At 38.6% G+C, this 18,901-nt stretch overlaps 1 protein-coding gene across 2 annotated transcripts in view; it reads left to right on the top strand.

The window, feature by feature from the left end:
- Nucleotides 1-18,901, top strand: part of adam12b (ADAM metallopeptidase domain 12b) — a 108,650-nt gene that overhangs the window by 53,115 nt on the left and 36,634 nt on the right. For both annotated transcript variants that reach the window (XM_088086117.1, XM_042502410.2), the window contains exons 6-12: nt 2,273-2,349; nt 4,765-4,954; nt 6,221-6,286; nt 7,068-7,139; nt 7,570-7,739; nt 9,961-10,045; nt 13,279-13,427. In XM_088086117.1, coding sequence (XP_087942243.1) covers nt 2,273-2,349; nt 4,765-4,954; nt 6,221-6,286; nt 7,068-7,139; nt 7,570-7,739; nt 9,961-10,045; nt 13,279-13,427 — 809 coding nt within the window. The remainder of the gene's footprint in view (nt 1-2,272; nt 2,350-4,764; nt 4,955-6,220; nt 6,287-7,067; nt 7,140-7,569; nt 7,740-9,960; nt 10,046-13,278; nt 13,428-18,901) is intronic.

Here is an 18,901-nt window from a genome sequence, read left to right as displayed (position 1 = left end):
AGGCTGTCAAATAGACATACTGTATTGTCTTAGATAAGCCTCGCGCAGCTGCACACTTTCAGCACCTGCTGTCACTGAACTCAGCAGTCAGCCATGTGTTAATCAGGGATCAGTGAAAAGACGTGTACTGTAAATAAACTCTGCTATCTTACGAATTGTCTGATGAGACAAAAGAATTCATGAAAATATAATGATTTTGCTCCTCACAAGTCGACAGCTACAAAATAAACCTGAGCAGGAAAATCAAGACAATTTTCAGACCATAAAGCCATTTAAGGGAAAATAAAACAGAAAAAGTAAATGTCATGGAGTTAACTGAGATGTATTTCATCTCTTTTCTGCTTTTTTGTAGCTCCAGGAAATCTAAAAATGAGCTCATGACTTAATATTTCACTTTGAATGCATTTAGCCACTTTTAAAGTTACAGACATATTGAGGATAGCTGAGGAAGACAATCACTACCCCTGCCTGATGTTTTCTTATATGAAAGGTGAGCTAATCTAGGTCAAGCGTAGCCTCAGCAAAGAGCCTTTGTAGCTGCTCTATTTTTATACTTAATGTAATGAATCTCCATCACCACCAGGCTCAGTAACTTGTACTGTACTTGCCAAACAGAAATCGTTGGAAACGACTGTTTTATGCAAAAAAATCTCACCTCTAAGTATTTCCTCCTGCAGTTCAATATTTGGGATGAGAAATGGTCAGCGTAGTGATTTAATGACGGTTGATTTAAGAGGGCTGGAGTGCTGCAAGACAGTAAATGGAGGTCTGTATTCCCTCTTAATGAGAGTCACTTCCTCTGCTCTCTTTTTTCGCAGACAACAGTGTTCTTTCTGTGTCTGAGGAGCCTTAAATGTCCCCTTTTCTTTCTTCTAGACCACTCTGGTGGAATGATGAAGGAAAAACAATTACCTCTTAACTGTCACATCCCATCCGTGTCAGTTCTCTTTCTCTCTTCAACTGTGGAGGTTGCATTTGTTTCAAAATGCCTGTTTGTATGGAGAGGGGTAGGAGGAAAGACTGTTACAAGCAGCTTTTGTTTTTAATATCATATGCTTATTGTTATTATTATTATTGTTATTATTATTATTATTATTATTATTATTATTATTATTATTATTATTATTATTATTATTATTATTATTATTATTGTGCCAGTGATCTTCATTTTCTCGTCTGTCCGTCCCATTCTTGTGAACATGATATCTCGAGAAGAGGACCATGAGTCAGTTACCTCAAATTTGGCAAAAATGTCCTCTTGGATTCAGTGACAAATTGATTGGGTTTTAGAGGTCAAAGGTCAAGGTAACAGTGACCTTGCACCAGTCTCATTCTCACAAATTCGATATTTCAAGAACTCTTTGAAGGAATTACGACAAATGTGGCACAATCATTAACCCGGACTCAGCAGTGAGCTGATTAGAATTTGGCTGTCAAAAGTCAAAGTTCATGATCACCTGTGACCTTGCGTTGATCGCATGTTCCTGAATGCAATATCTCAAGATCACTTTGAGGGACTTTCCTCAACTTTGGCGTAAATAACTACTTGGATTAAAGAATTACCAGATTTTATTTTAGAGGTCATACATCAAAAGTCAAAGTCAGTGTGACCTTGCAGTCGTCTCATTCTCATGAACACACCATCTGAAGAAGGCCTTGAGCAAGTTTCCTCAAATTCGGCACAAATGTCCGCTTGGACTCAAGAATGAACAGAGTGATTTTGGTGGTAAAAGGTGAAAGGTCAAGGTCAATTTGACCTCACAAAACAGGTTTTTGGCCATATATGACTTTTTTTTGACATTCAGAATGATGAATTCCCAACCCTAACCCTGGCCCTGACCCCCAAACCATAACCCTACTATAGTTAGCCATTTTTCAACATTTCTTTCTTTTGAAATTCTACACCATAAATTTCTTCTAGATGCTATACCATAATAACTCAAGGATTAATATACCTGACAAAAATTCCCACAAATGTCTAATAGGATAACATGATGAAGTGATATGTCATATCCTAAAGGTAAAAGGTTACCTTGGCTGTCACATCATGATGTTCTGCAAAAACACTGGCCATTACTCAGTATCATATCTGAAGAACCGTAGGGGATAGTGACATTAACTCTTGGTGTCCACCTTGAAACAGTGCTGATGTAAGCTGTAAGTGCAACATCAGTGGTTTTTGGAGGCATACAACTGCCAAGTCATAATTCTAGTTATATTATCCAGTGGATGAAGCTTTCTTTGTGGTTTCTTACTGTTTTCCCTCTTTTAGAATAACTGCTATTACCATGGGGAAGTGCAGGAGCATCCAAACTCTGATGTCACCCTCAGCACCTGCTCAGGCCTTCGGTAAGAAACATAACCATCATTTTGTATTCAAGCAGCATCTCAACGTTGCCCTTTACGTGCTATTTGCCTGCAATGTTTATATTTACTTCACACTGCACAGCAGCCCATCGCTCTTAAGCCCCTTAAGCGCGCTGTCAGTTAGTTGGTGCGTGACTCGCAGGAATAGGAGAAAATGTCACACCTCATTGTCTTTGTCCACAGAGGCATCCAGGAAATATCTGCACTTTTTTTGGCAGTAATTGGCTTCCTGCTGTTGCTAATAACCAACCACAATTGGAAGATTTGAGATTTGGGTAAAAAAAACTAAAAGTTACGTGAAGTCATTTCCTTCCTAATTAAACAGCAGGAAAACAATTTTGGAAACAGATTTTCCTTTTTTTTTTTTCAATGCAATAACCAGTAATGACAAAGAACATTTAAGTCCACATAAAAGGGAAGTTAGCGCATCTTTACCTTCTATACTATGACATATTTACCAGTGAAACTAAATATTTGAGTGCTGTACAGTTTGACTGGAATGCTAAAAAGTGGGTGGGGTCAGAGTTTAGCATGATACGGAGCTACAGTGGAGTGGGCTGCTGAGCAGACTGTGTCTACACTCATCATCCACACTGTTATATCAGGAGGATGAGGTGGAGATGTCACAATGTTTTGGAAATGAAAGCAAAGGTTTTGCCCACTGATATTCAAACATGCATCTCTTACTATCTCTCTCCTTATTGCTCTTTTGGCTGATACAATGCATAGCTGAAGTGCAGTTTAATATGATAGGTGCGGCTAGCTAATCGCATTAGGTCTCATTTGATTGGATGAACTTTTGTGAACGTCCCTGAGTGCACGATTGAGCAAGCAAGCAAAACTTTATTTGTACAGCGCATTTCATTTCAGGTGGAAGCACAATGTAAAGCGCAAAGTGCGATGTACAAACTGCGGGCACAAAACAAAGTCGTCAGCAGACTATAGAAGCAAATCAGATCCATTAAAACTAAAACTAAAATCTGAAAACAAGAAAATGATGAAGAGTAAACCAACACAAGTTACAAATACATGTGAGTCAGAACTGATAAAAACCTGTTAAAATGAAATACAGTGCTAATACTAAAACTGAAAATTTAATAAAACAAGATAAATAGAGGATAACGTGATCAAAACCAGAAAGAAATAAGTACAAATAATAAATAACCAAACGGATAAACCATTTAATGTAAAAACACACCTAAGCTAAAAGCAATAAAATAAAATGATAGTTAAAATAGTCAAATAGTTGACTCATCAAACATTTGAAACCTTTTAAAAACCTTTACAAAAAGGGAAAAGGCAGGGATTTTGATGTTGCTGTTGGCTATACTGTTTGTCATTTTGAGTAAATATCACAATATAAAACATGTGTTTTCTGTTTTAAAAAGTACAAATGTAGGAAGAAAGCAAGCAGGCTGCCCACGTATCTTCTAAGTAGATATGTCTCCAGTCTGATCTCAAGCATACAGCTGATATTTATATGCTTTGTTTACATGATGTAACAGAAGTGCAGATTTAATGGGTTCAGTGTGGACAAAAAGCTCAGATGTTAAGCTTTGCTACATGATAGCCACACTGTAGCTTTCTGTTGAGACACACTTTTATGTTTCACCCAATAAAGGCTGCTGAGTCAAGAGGGAAACCTAACAAAATGTATTCCTCTTCTTATTATTATTATTTATTTTGCATATAATGAGATAAATGAACAGTTAATGGGGACACAGGATAAAAACTGGGGAAATGTATTTTTTCATTTAAATTTAAATAAATTAAATTTAAATTGACTAACATTTAATGAACATTATTGATGTCAAATGGGAAAAGTGATCATTTTAATATTAAAACAAAAGACTAATGTATAAAAATACCAAACTACTATAAGATATACTTAATTGTCGCCAGAGAGAATTTGCTTAGACAATAGTGCTACACCCACCTGCAATTAGGTTGAAGCAATGCATAGTCAAACATGACAGTGGTAAACCGCAGAAATAAGAAATACATGCAAATAAACATGAAAAAAAAAGAAAATACTTCAAGTATTGCACGTACCTTAAGAAAAGATAGGCAGAACAGGCATTATAAAAATGAAAAGCCATAGAAACTATAAAAATTAAGAATTAGTAAGAGCTTTTGTGCATAAAGCCATGAGGAGTTTTGGCACTAACAAGGCTAGTGTTAAAAGCTCTGTGTGGCTTGGCACTGTTACCAAAATTTAAAAAAAAAAAAAAATCTTTTATAGTTTGGCTTCAGTACAGGTGGGTGTTCAGGAAAATGAATGCAACCTCAGTTGTAACATATTCCATTAGAGAGAGCCACATTCAGTCATATTATGCATTTGAGAGATTGGTTATGCATTGAGGCTTTGACCTCAGACTTCTGCTGCTGTCTCTGCAGAGGCTTCATCGCACTTGAAAACAAGACATTTATAATTGAGCCGGCGTCTGGACACGATGACGGTGTCCACCTCATCTACCGAGTGGAAGAACTCACACTGACCTCGGGATCCTGCGGCCACGGCTTCAACATGTCCTCTGTTGCCCCTGAAAACCACATCAAAAGCCCCTTTCAATCCTTCCACACAAGGGTGAGATTAGTATTGTGCTTTTTTTATTGCAAAGCTTGTATTAGAGCCAACGGATATCACAGTTCAAAGCTTTATTGTCATATATTTGAGCAGTTTTTTTGTTGTATTTAATTTTCAAATGTTTCCAAAGGGTGAGACTAACATTCACTTGATGAAAGAGAAATGGGCGTTTGACCAAAGATCAGAAAACTGGCACACAGAGACCAGTTTGGATGAGTTCCCAGAGGGCGTTGCCATGGGCTTGACACATTTTATCTGCGCTTAGAGCCCCAAAGTCGAGGGCCCATGCAGGTTTGGCAAAAGATTTACATGGTGCGGTTGCAGCATCCATCTGCTGCCATTCTCTGCAATGAAAACTCCGTCTGAGCCACAAAGTGAAACTTAGCAATATGCAGTAGTTAATGACCCCTGAGTAATATCTGGGCTTTGCCATTTTAGTAGAGCATCAGTTCTGTTTAAACAGACGGGATGTTTGGGCAAGAGGATCACTGAATATGGCTGCATGACACACACATTTTTGTGTGATGACTTCTCTCAACTCTACTATGCTGTTAGTGAAATGAGACAAAATTGCTGGTGGCTTAGTGGCAGCTTTTTGGAAACCTTGTTTATTCACTCTCTTGCCAAGAATTAGATAAAACTATTGAAAACCGCTCTCATATCTGTATGCTGAATATAAAGCTACAACTGTCAGTTAATTAGCTTAGCTTAGCAGAAAGACTAGAAACAGGGAAATTATCCTGGCCTCCAAAAGTAACAAAATGAACCTATTAGCACCTCTAAAGCTCACAAGTTCATTAAAATGTGTGTATATATATATATATATATATATATATATATATATATATATATATATATATATATATATATATATATAGAGAGAGAGAGAGAGAGAGAGAGAGAGATATAGAGAGATATGTGTGTGTGTGTGTGTGTGTGTGTGTGTGTGTGTGTTGTTTAACATCTTTATTGTCTATGCTACAGGCATAAGATTGATGTTGCTAAGTCTTTGCAAGAAAGTGTATAAGCATATTAAGAGATTTTTCAGGTTTTGCAGGCTTGAAAGTGTTTATCTAAAGGCGTTTAATGAATGCTGACACGAAACGATAGACAGCACATCCGTTGTGTGTCTGATATTTGCCTGTACTTAAAATATAAAATAGCCAGATCTGCGGGAGGATCAAGTAGATAAAAGTCACTGAAAACCTTTTTTTTTTTTTAGCAAATCATTTTTCTAACATTCAGCATCTCTGCTTTTTACTTCAGCATAAACGGCACACTCAGAAGACAACCAAGTACGTTGAGCTGATCATTGTTGCAGACAACAGAGAGGTAATGCACCCACGCTGCTTCCATTCACAAATGCAGGTTTTGAACAACAGGAAACAACACACCAAAAACACAGCAACCCTTCATGAGAAAAAAGCAGGGTAAGCTGTAGTAATAGTAGAGCAGGTCCCGCTGGGGCTGCAGAATTAGGTCAGTGTGCAACAAGCAGTGTGGTCCTGTGGCAGAGGCTCCGTTTTGACAGGAAGTGCTGAATGATTCCCCAGCAGACCAGACAGGAAACAGGAAAAGCAATGTGGATACAGAAGGGTCTTCCTTCAGCACTGACGAGCTCATTGTGGGGTTTCCTCTTGGCAGCCCTTTGCTAATGCCCCCGACCTCACTGGAAAAAAAAAAAAAAAAGGGGAAAGGGGGCGAAAAACAAAAAAAAAAAAAAGGATAAGGGATCAAGTATGTTGTCAGATTTGAAGTCCAGCACCAACGCAGGTGAATACACAGTAGGGTGGAAATAGTAGGTCTGACTTTGCTGCAATTGGATCAAAAGCTTTGCGGGCTGTCAGATCTGCCAATATACCTGCTCCCTGCGGCCGCGCCATTTGTCTCTCTAACACTGGGAGATTTTTCTAGATCCAGATGGTCACAGTTTGACAAGCTGCCTAACACTCAGTAAAACGTATTGCCTTTCCAGGTGTCCTGTGTTGTTTCATGCTTTTTAGTTCTGAAAATGACTGTAACTCGGTGTCACTCATGTCTTCATGCAACACAACTACTTCTGGGTGTAAATCTCTCCATGTCTACCACTGACTACGTATCTTTTTTTTTTCAGTTTCAGAAACAGGGGAGGGACGTGGAGAAGGTGAAACAGAGACTGGCAGAGATAGCCAATTATGTGGACAAGGTAAAACATCCTCTCCCCTTTGCACAAGAGGATAAATCATCTTTTTAAAATAGAAGTACTGCAGGCAGCAGAGATTAATGGGATGACTCTTGGATGTATTAATGTCCTACTGGAACAGCTGCTTTTTATCCGTCTAAAACCTCAGCCAGAGCTGTGGATCTATAGCTAGCAGATACAGTAGGCAGATGGATTTACTTAAGGGAATCATAGATGGAGACGTGGAAAACACATGTTACGATCATATGAAAAACATAAAAAGAAGAGGACTCAGGGCTGCTGTAATAAATGACATGTAATTTAGTAAATTGAGGAACCTGAAGTAAAAGTGTGTCACTTATTTGTTTGAAGGACTTTGATAATTCATGTAATCTAAGCTCTATAAATCTCCCACCTTTCTATCCACGCTGTCTCTCTCTGCTTATCGACTCAGTTCTACAGGGCCCTGAACATCCGGGTGGCCCTGGTGGGTCTGGAAGTGTGGAGCGACTCTGATAAATGTCCCATCACCCAGGATCCCTTCACCACCCTGCATGAGTTCCTAGACTGGAGGAAAGTCAAGCTGTTGCCACAGAAACCTCACGACAACGCTCAGCTCATAAGGTGGAAATTCAATTTAACAGAAAATATTGAGCCCAAAAAATAACAACCAAGTGTTTATACTGGTACATGGAAACAGATCCCGAGAGAGCTGTACTATGGTTTTACATGTCTCAGCCCGTCAGCTGTGAAGTTGCTTATAGTTGACATTATTACACGCCATTTTCAGAGAAAATTGGCTTTTTACATTGATTACTGACCCAGTCAGTCAATGTTTTCCTTAATGTCCCTATTGTACTTTAATCGTGTTTGTGTAAATTGATTTTCATATGGGATTAAATTAAAAATATTTTGGATCCCCATTAGCTGCCACCTTAACAACAAATACTCTCCAGCGGGTCCAAAATACTGTATATAAGTATGATCAACAACTGTAACTTACACCACATACAGTAAATAAAAGATCTGCAATATCACTGTTACATCAAACCAAACATTTACCAACAGCGTTTCCTCAGCTAAATCTGCAGAATATGCATAAAGCACGTGTGGAAATTATCATTATTATTTTTTATTTAGGGATTAGATGGAGCCCTCGACTCTCTTTTCCCATTCAACTCGTTCCTCCTCTGGTACAAAAAATAAATTCAGCACTGATGTAATACTGCTGCTAGATGCACAGGGGAAACACTGAAAAATGAATATCTCAATCATAATGCAAGCTTCTTAAAGCTTCTTTTACTTATTCATGTTAAAGATTTGCCTTCAAAAACTGTCACTTTAGTTGACTATTCCACTGAAATATGGCAATGTGTATAATTGTTTTAGCATTATGTTACTCACCTGATTACCAACAGTGGGTACACCCAGAAAATATTTTTTAATAATTACAGATAATATGTTTGTTCTACAACCACTGCATTTCTAAACAAAGTTAATATACTACATCTTCAAGGAATACTTCATCCACAAAACGACCATTTGGTTATCAATTACTCACTGTGTTACCATGAATTCATGAGAAAAGAAATAAAAAAAAACGTTTCCTCCCATGCCTCCACAGTGAATAAAGAATCTGAAAAAGGTGAACGTTCCTTGATAATGAAAGTAAACAGGCACCACATTTAACAGCAGCAAAACTATATCAAAACATCAGTTTACAGACGTCTCATTTATCCAGGCGTATGCTCAGTAATTCCCAAACACATGCATTTTTGCCAAAATATTAGGATTTAAAACATGTAAGTAAAGTCGACTTAATGAGACTTGGATTATAGACTGAATCACAGTGTTTATTTACAATAACTTCTGGGTAGAAAACCGCCACATCGTGTACATATAATCAGACAGTGCTGAGTAAACTCTGCCTTCATTAGTTAGTTTTAATCCACCTAAAATTAATCAGTTTAAGTATAAGCTATATTTGCAATATTTTCACTGCTTTGCCTTGCTGTGAGACAGCCCGCACCAGCGGAAAATTAGAAACAGATATATTTAAAAAACAGACTCCATTGAGGAAAAATAGTCATTTTACTCGACTGAATAATGGGATTGCTGGTCTACCGCTGCCTTGATCAGCTATTGTGTCAGGTTAAGCAGCGCAAATATTCAAATATAGAGTACACTTAAACTGATATTGATTTTTTTTCTTTTATGTGGCTAAGATAGATTTTTGAACATTGTTCAGTGTGCGTGCCTGTAGATTTGGTTTATCAGATGTTAGCAGAGCACCACAGTTCATTAAATAAGTGAAACAGAAAGTCAGATAGGTCAGACCACCATGTTAAACTCTACACGTTTACATGTTACGGTTACAACTGAAAATGACAACAGAAATAAACAAGTTTGCTTAATGCTGGTGGCTTGTTTATTCACTGACTTTTGTTGTTAGGGCAACGTCACGGTGATTCAGTCTATACTGCATGAGTTGTGTGAGCTTGTAAACGGATGTTGTGATATAGTTTAATGATTGTCAAACGTGATCCACAATAACTTTAATTCATGAGGAATATTCTGCTTTTTTAGATTCTTCATTCACTGTAGAGGCATGTGATTAAAATACTTTCCTCACAAATTAAACATAACTTGGGGGTGAGTAATTGATATACAAAAAATCATTTTGTGGGCAAAATATTAACCTGATAGGACATTAATATAAACCTTATTGAAAAACTAACTGCAATGATACATTCACATTTTGTAGGTAAAAAACTAAAAAAATGCATATCTGGTTTCATCTTGTAACATCCTTATCTCCCCATCACCCCCCTTCTGTCTTCTGCAGCGGGGTTTACTTCCAGGGCACCACCATTGGCATGGCGCCCATTATGAGCATGTGCACAGCTGAGCAGTCCGGCGGTATCGTCATGGTGAGTATAAATCCTTCTTGCTGCTCCCGCCCTCGTCTTCCTATGTGCAGCCTGATTGTATCAGCGCGGACATTGTTCATATCCAGCAGGCTAACACAACCCAGACATGATTTACGCAGAAAAGGTGTTCGCTCTTTGCTGGCAGGAAGTCGTGCTTTTAAACATAATGATATTTGTGCTGGCACTCCCTCAACATTCATGGCCTCATCATTACCAGAAACACCAATGTGTACAAAGGAGTATGTAAAAATAGCCTCTCAGAATGATTGGACTACTGATACGCACCCCCTTGTAAGGTCATCTGAAGTCTTGCGATCATTCAATCAGGCTTTCCTGTGACATCTCTGAAAGGGTTTGTGGGGCAGACAGGTAAATCAAAGGCCACAGCGTTTAAACAAAACCACATTTACATTTTTATGAGATGTGATAAATTGTTGATGCCAGCTCTTAAAGTGCACACTTTTGAAATTTTTACACACAACTTGTGCATCAACCCTGGTACACTAAATTATTACCCTTAGTAAACTAGCTGCCTGTTGGGCTCCTCAGCCTGCTGGAGCACTTGACATCCATGCCAAATCACAAAGTGGATATCAGCCCAAAGCCATTACGCTCCAGCCCAGATGTGTATCCCCCATTAATAGATATGTTTTGTGGCTGTGGTGAGGCATCTCCAGATGTTTGTCTTCCCCATTACTTACAGATGGCAGATGGTTTGGACCGAGATTAAAGGGCCATGCGACCAGTTAGAGGGCGGACAGATGAGATGAACCGCTTCTGAAACCATTCACTAGCATGTGTGTTAATCAGCCTCAAATCCCTTATATGGTCCACATGTTCTGTCAGTTTAAAAATCACAATGCTTTTTTTCCCATTAAACTCACATGGGCCTTTATACTTGAATGGGTTTTGTTTGATCTATGACAACTAACAATATCCACATTTTTTTTTTTGGTATCTTTCCGGGGAGTTACTTTCTCACATGGCTGGAAAAGATATCAAAGAGACTATCAGAGCATTTCTATCAAATTCTCACCATCACAACAATACCTTATAGCTGCTCCAAAGTAATGACTGTGGCTTCCAAGAGTTTCATCCATTTCTGCTGACTCTGATATTACACTTTTTTTATGAGGAAGCACTCAACTGTGAATAGCACACACACACAAACAAACACACACGCACACACTGATAAGCATGACAGAAGCAGAGGAAAGTTTTCCCATCCTTCTTGTTAAAAGGCAGGGCGCAGCTCCCCATGATGCTGCTCTGTAATCAGAGCAGAAAATAGCTCGCCCTCAACTTTGACATACAACCAGGCCTTAAAAGGATGCGTGTGATTTTCTCATATGCATTTCTCATGTAGAGAACATTTGAATAATGCAGAAGGAAATACAGTGGCTGAGCGGGCGACCTCTTTCTTAGAAGTTGTAAGATTTGAAAAGCTGAATAATGCATATTATGAGGAGTGGGGGCGTTTTGTTATTGATCAGTTTTGTTACATATGCCATCAGTTATACAGCATTTATTTGTCATAAGGCTGGAGCATACTTCTTTGGGCTGGTACATACTGTACTTTGTACATAAGATGGTACTGATCTTCTAATCTAAGGCCTTGTCCACACAAACTTGGGTATATCTAAAAACATAGCTTTTTCGTTGTTTCATCTAAACCCATTTTGGGTCACTGAAAGTGCAGCTCTCTGAAAACTCCGTCCAGGGTGAAGATTTATAGGATCTCCATTTTCAGTGTTGACATGTAGACAGAAAAAAGTTTTTGACTTGAGACAGCAGAGTGTGCACTCTTATCTCCTTTGTGAGGCATCTGAAATGAGGCAGCATTTTGTGCAATGGCAGAGGTGACCAAAATAGTGTACGCTCTACCCTTGCTAACAGGACTTTTTACATACAATTCTTGCACAATTACTTTTCACGATATGGAGGAACAGAAGCATCAGAATGCGCTACGGAGGTCACTGCTTCATGCTTTGCTCTTTGTGTTGCTTTAGTGTTATGATTATATCACCGCCCGTTGGGTTTGGTATGCTCTTGACGGCGCTTCACTTGTGTTTTTGTGTCTTTTTAGAACAATCCTAGTGTGGATTAAATTTTTTTGGAAAATGACAGAGGGAACATCTCTTTTTTTCAAAAATACCCATGTCAGTAAGGATCAGGCCTAAATCTCTGACATTTTGCTTATTCACTATCTGACAAATTATTTCTTTATTTATGTAGGAAATGTACGCAAAATCACACATAGAATGAGAAAAATTGATAGCATCTTGAATTGATACTATTGAATACAACAATATCCAGGTAGTTTGAAAAATGTTTAATTTGGACTACTGACCCACCCAGCTGTGATATTTTCGAGTGAATCTACATGACCCACGCACTGTAGGTCGACCCATGCATCACTACCAGCCTGGTTTCAAGTTTTTTTAGAGTGCCAACAAATACTGCAAATACCTCTAATCTTTGTAACATTGTAAAAACTCCTACTTGTAGTTTTAATTTTCTCAGAATAGTTGATTCAAATAGCAGAATATTGCTAAATGAGTGCACAAAATAGTCATATCCTTACAAGAATGTTTTGGTGGAAGTTGACTGGATATACTCATATATACTCATATATATACTCATATACTCATTATGTCATTCATCTCCATCTGTTTGTCCCCTTCCCAGTCTCACCCTTGCAAACATATGAACAGTACCATACTGACTTCATTTCTCAGCTGACCCTTCGAACTTCACCCTGTCTCTGTCTGCATCTCAACTTGTCTGTCTACAAAACTAGGTGAAACTGAAACTTACAGCTCTTGCTCTCTTGTCTTTCTCTGTCTGGCAGTTGTCTTGCTTATCACTGCGGCAGCAAGTCATACAGTGTTGGGTTTTATGGAGCTTACCGCAGTAGCTGTCTCCACTAGCAGCGGGTGTGATTGGGTCTGCAGGGGTAATGGAATAGCAGATGAATTCAGGCCTCCATGAGGAGAATGAGTAATAGAAGAAGGATGAGGGGGCAGATCGGTCTGTTACTGAACTGTTTTGGGAATCTGTAGTTTAAAAATTGTCTTTGAACTTTTTCTTTTGTCCCCTTTTTTTTGTGATCCACGGTGCACTTCAGTACGGCTTGCTTGAGTTACTTTGATTACACCTTCACTCACAGTCAGACATACATGATTACACACAACTTACATGTTCTGGGGTGTCCCTTTTCTTTTCTCTTACAGGATCACTCTGAGAACCCACTGGGTGCAGCTGTGACATTGGCACATGAGCTGGGACACAATTTCGGGATGAACCACGACACCCCAGAGCGTGGTTGTGGCTGCAGGATGACTGTTGATCGTGGAGGCTGCATCATGACCCCATCAACAGGGTGAGTTCTGGTGATATACACACATTTCTATTTCATTCAGAAATGTGTGTATGAAGAGATTATAAGCTTTACAATTCAAATTTGTAAAATGTTTATGCTGCTGGGCTGGTAAAACACCTGCAATTTGTAGCAAAATTTGTCTTGAGATTGTCTTCTGCACCACACTTTCATTTCAATTATTACTTTTTCTTAGCATATCACTGCTATATATGTATTTAGATTATAGTTTTAGACTGATTTGATTTGCAATTTAAAAACATTACCTCAGACAAAGGTTAAAATCGAGCATTTTTTTTTCTTTTGTGGTTGCATCGATTTCGAGCTGTTACACAGTTACCTTTTAAAAGCATCGTTTCACACAGCTCCGGGAATAAAATGTTTATCAGCTTTACTTTTCTGAATAAATTACGACTTTCTTTTCACTGGAACAGTCAACAAAGCTTGATTAAACTCTACAGGTTGGATCATGTTCATCTGAACATGATGCTCCATTGTTTATGTGTTGTTGTATGAGAGGAAGCTCAAACACACACAGACACACACAGTTTGGCCTGAGACTGAAGCAGCTGCTTTTGTATTCTACTTGTGTTGCCTGGGTTGCTGAGATAACACTGCTGCTGCAAGTGATGGACTCTGTGACTGTTGGTAAACAGCGGGCAGATAAGGCGAACCCAGAGCGCAATACCAGATTTCACTCTTGGTCTGGTGCCAGTCTGGTTTGTCTGATGGTGAGTCCTGCAAACAACAGATGCATTTGGTCAGGATAGCTTCCATAAAACTGTGCGAGAGACAAAGAAAAAAGGCTGAAAAACATGGGTTACTGTATTTTTTAAAATATTTTCTTGAGTTTTCAAAATACAAATCATATAAACTGCTCACACAGGCTCATCCGCCACTCACAAGCAACGACAATCCAAGCCCACATCGGTCCTACACATTCATCATCAGTGGCTTTAAATCATGCTCACTAAAGTCCAACTTGCAGAATAAACTGCTGCTGGCCATTTCGGTGCCCTATAGCATATTTTCTTTGTTGGTATGTGTATCATTTTGACTATGAAGGTCAAATGGTGTCTAATGTAGTTATGTAATATCATACATTTAAATACTTCATCACTATGATTATGATGATTATTATTTGTTGTTTCGGTGCCCCCTGCAGAACTTGATGTTCTATGTGCAGTATGTAATGCGTGTACGTAATACGTGTACGTAATGCAGCTAGAGCTGCTAGAGCTAATTGTATTTGCTAATTGTAATAGGTAAGTATTGTAATATAATATTTTGCAATTTGTTACCTTTTTTTAATAGTAAATTATGTCCCCAAAGGAAAAAATGGTCAACATCATTTTCATCTAATGAGATAAAGTTTTAAGGATTAAGTTTCTTAAATTAAATAATTTTTATTGTAGCAAAATGTATCTAGTGGACTGAAAGTGCATTTGACTGTATTATTGTAGTAGACTACCAAAAGTTTAATTTGTATTATTCTGTGAACCGCCGTATTCAGTGCATGGCACTATAGAGGGCCAGGGTTCTGTGTCAAGATTTTTTTAGTTTGTCATGTATTTTAACTATAACTCCCAAACATCGGTATAAGTTTCGACCTAAAACTCAAACTGAACCAGACCAATTGCCAATATATTTCTAATATGTATCTTTTTATTGCACCTTAATGTGTTCTAAATGAGAAGATGTGTGGATGAAAGACAGTTGCACAAGAGGAGAAACCGTTAATTAGCTGGACAAACAGTAGAGAACAGGGTCAATGTATAGAAATGTATAAGGTAATGTCATTTATTTGCAGTCTGTTCAGAATTATATTTATAAAGATATGCCAAGTTCTGAGGAGCTGAGCTTGAGTTTATAGCAATGAGCAGATACATTAAAATCTGTGAAAGTCCCTGCGGATGTGTGGCTTCAATTATGCTCATAAATCAGCGAAGACACAATAGAAGAAAACCACAGGTGGCGTTTGAGTTCATTCTTCAGAAATGCCACAAAATTGCTTAAAAAACACATAAATAATAGAACTTGCTACGCCCCCAATTTTCTACACAAGTAGAAGGGGGGCTGTCAAAAAGTGCTTGTTTGTGCAGCCGCTGGCAACAGTGAGCTCATCCTGCTGTTCTCATAATCTAACATTTATTGCGGAGAAAAAACACCACTGGATTTATGCAGTGCAGTTTTCACATACGCACTCGGCGTACTGACACGATGACTTTGCTGTAGCTCGTCACCGGCCAAAGATATCTAATGATGTCATGCAGAGCATTTAGAAAAATGACTACACGATCTAAATCGGTGAGAATGAGTCACGGTGTTATTGAATTCTCTACAACAGAATAGGTTAATGAAGCGGAGTCACTCCTCTCCAGCACTCTCTGCTCTATAATTATGAGATCAGACACATTAATAGTTGAGAGAGGTGATCAGTGACCTTTCATTCTGAAACTCGCTACTCTGTTTGCTTAGTAAAGTGTGTGGGATAAATCCATACACAGCGGTACGCTGACATTTTGCCTGGAAAGTTTCTGTTGATACGCTGACTCCAAGTATCAATATTTTCATGTTTAATTATCAATATTTTAATTGTGCATTGACCGTTGCTCACTGCAGCCCGCATGTTTGTACACTACGATTTAATGAAGTTCATTGATTTTTACAATGATGTCGATCACTCAAAGACTCCTTGTGGCTGCAACAAAAAATACTGAAGTTATATGAGCAAAATGAGAATTAGAAAATAATGCAAAACATTGACATGTGATACAGTGAGCAACCAGTTCATTAGGTACACCTGTAAAATCTAATTAAGTCCAGCACACTGGACAGCTGCGCAATTATCTCATCACATACGCTTTTTTATTGATATTGTATCAGGAATACTGTGCCAGTGTTAGCCAGCTGTCTATTTTTCTTCTGCAGGATTTTGGCAAAATGTTAGGGGGTAATATGGGCAACAATGCTATAAGAATAAAAGTTTTCATATTGGTTGATAACGGCAATTATCATGATAAATTTTAGAGCTTGCAGCTAGTATTTAAGGTGCATTAGCTCCCCCCTCTCCCACTGTATGGGTGGTTTGAATATTTATCAACCTTTTATTATATTCCAATGGAGGCAATGTGTATCGTTTTATTACACAGGCCTGGTAATAGCATGTATCTGAGGACATTTTCAGCATCTCTTTGCTTCTTGTTTTTTGTTTTATGGTCTTAAACATCAAAACATTTTGGTTTGACCGTGCCCCTCTCATTAACCCCTTTTTCTGTCAGCTGCATGCAGACAAAGTTAGCAGCTAGCTGGTAAACAAAGTGAAGCATTTAGCTGTTAATGAGCCAGATATTTCCCTCAGGAGTTGGTCGAGATAAAAACAGCTAAAAGGAAAGTGAATATTGGACTTGCATTTGTTAGGTGGACACAAACAAAACTCCAAGTGAATGCTAATGTTGCTCTGTACCTGCTGGAGGTGTAAACAGGCAATTTGTTGTGTTTACAGCTTATTCCACTGCTTCCAAGTGGCCAAAAAAAACAATTACTGCTGCTTTAAACTCATAATAACTCTATTACATGTACTTTCTTTGTTTTGATGTTTGATATTAAGGGTGAGATATCAGCTGTTTTGTCTAGACAATGTTGTTGTCTTGATGATATCAGTTGTGCTGTGTGAGCCACAGAGCTCATAGTCTGACGTTTGTCATGGGAAACATTTCACCAGAGTTGCTGAGCCAAGTTATAAGATGAAAGTTATTACTTTATTGGAGTTTAAGCTTGACTTAGCTGGTTGTCTCCCAAATTGAATTTCCTCAACTATCAGCCTGAATTCACTGTTTCCTGTTGACAAAATCAACAATTTCACACAACAATCTAGAACTCATTTCCCCCATCACAGATTTGGTTTCTTTTTTATATATATATGTTAGCAACCTGCTTTGACCCTCAGCGCTGATGCCGTCAGAATGTTAAACGTATTGTCGTAAAGCAGTGTAGCTTTTTTGACTGTCTGTGTTTGGGATATTCTCAGCTTAGACTTGCTAATGGAGGAGAGGACAGGCTGCATCTAAATGACGTGATTATCAGTGACGCTGCCAGCTGCAATCAGGGCCAGGGCACACAGAGAGAGATCCGCAGAGAGGTGCTTTATGCCTGGATAGACAGGCGGAGCAAGGAAGCGGTGGTTTTATTTGTCTTTTATCTCCCTCAGTGGTAATGCAGGAAGAGAAACACAAAGAGAGCTAGAGGTGAGAGAGAGACAAACAGGAGAAAGACGACAATGAAGGAACTGTTTGGGGTACACATGGACATCTATGACATGAACACTGGGCACGAGAGATTTGTGTCATAACAATGAGTGGAAATTCGAGGGACAGGGGCGAGGAACAGGGTTGGACCTTTTGAAGTGGAGATGTCTTTTAGAAGTTGAGCTAAGAGTTGCATCATGTGAACGTGGGGAGAAAGCTCAAAAGTGCTTTCCTGTGTCTATATGTGTTGCTGGGAAGAAAGGTAAGGCCCAGCAGGGAGCTGTGGCTGGACGTTGAGGCCAAGAGGTGAATTTTTTGTCAACACAGTACGAAATAGCTTGTGAGTCTTGTTATTTTCTTGCAGAAATGACAGAGTGCAAGTGAGGTGAGAAGGTACAAAAATATCATTATTTGTTGAGATGAGGAGGGGAAAAGCTACTTAGGTTGCTGGTGGGTGAATGTTTGCAGTAAATTTAACTTGTGTTTTGCCTTTCCTCCTGATATTTAATCACCATAGGCTTCTGCAGCCTAACATTTACCGAAAGGTCAGACATGTCTGTCCTGCTTAGCTTGGACTAAATGCATGTCAGTCTGTAGAGCAGCTTAGAGAGCAGCGGAGACAGCTTGATGTCAGTCAGAGAGCCTACAAATAGAAGAGCTCTTCATAGCCCTTGTGTGACCAATGCCTTAAATGTTTCCTCCTCGCCTGAACTCACTGGCCTCATGTGCAGAGATGATCAAAGTGACAGGAATCATATGCACAGCACATACGGCTTTAGATCCAGGAAAAGCTGCCTGGTGCACAAGAGACTGTATCTCTGCATCCCAGTACAGTGTGCTGGCTTTTTAACAGAAAGCCTGCATGACAAACAGGAGGTGTAGGGTTATATTTTGAAGGCAGTAGTGCCTTAGTAAGATGCTTTTGGATATCATTGTGGGCAATGTAGGATTTAGTGTTTTTGGAGCTCAAAGACAAAAATTAAGGATATCTCAATTTCTACTGCTTTAATTTTAGCTATTATTTTTTAGAATTTGTGCATAGGGGTGTAAATCACAAGTTACTACAGGACACAGTATTATCACAGTTTTCTGGACAACGATACAATACAAGTCTGCCACTATACAATTTCTATTTAATACAATTCAGAGGTCTGCAATAAATATTACAAGATATCAGTAAATATCCTAATTGAGTGTCATTCACCACTATCTTCATAAGTTTTTTATTAC

The sequence above is a fragment of the Plectropomus leopardus genome, chromosome 13, assembly GCF_026936395.1.
Source record: "Plectropomus leopardus strain MGB_pleo_1.0 chromosome 13, ASM2693639v1, whole genome shotgun sequence".
Classification (NCBI taxonomy): domain Eukaryota; kingdom Metazoa; phylum Chordata; class Actinopteri; order Perciformes; family Serranidae; genus Plectropomus; species Plectropomus leopardus.
This window is presented reverse-complemented; position numbering and strand designations above follow the sequence as displayed.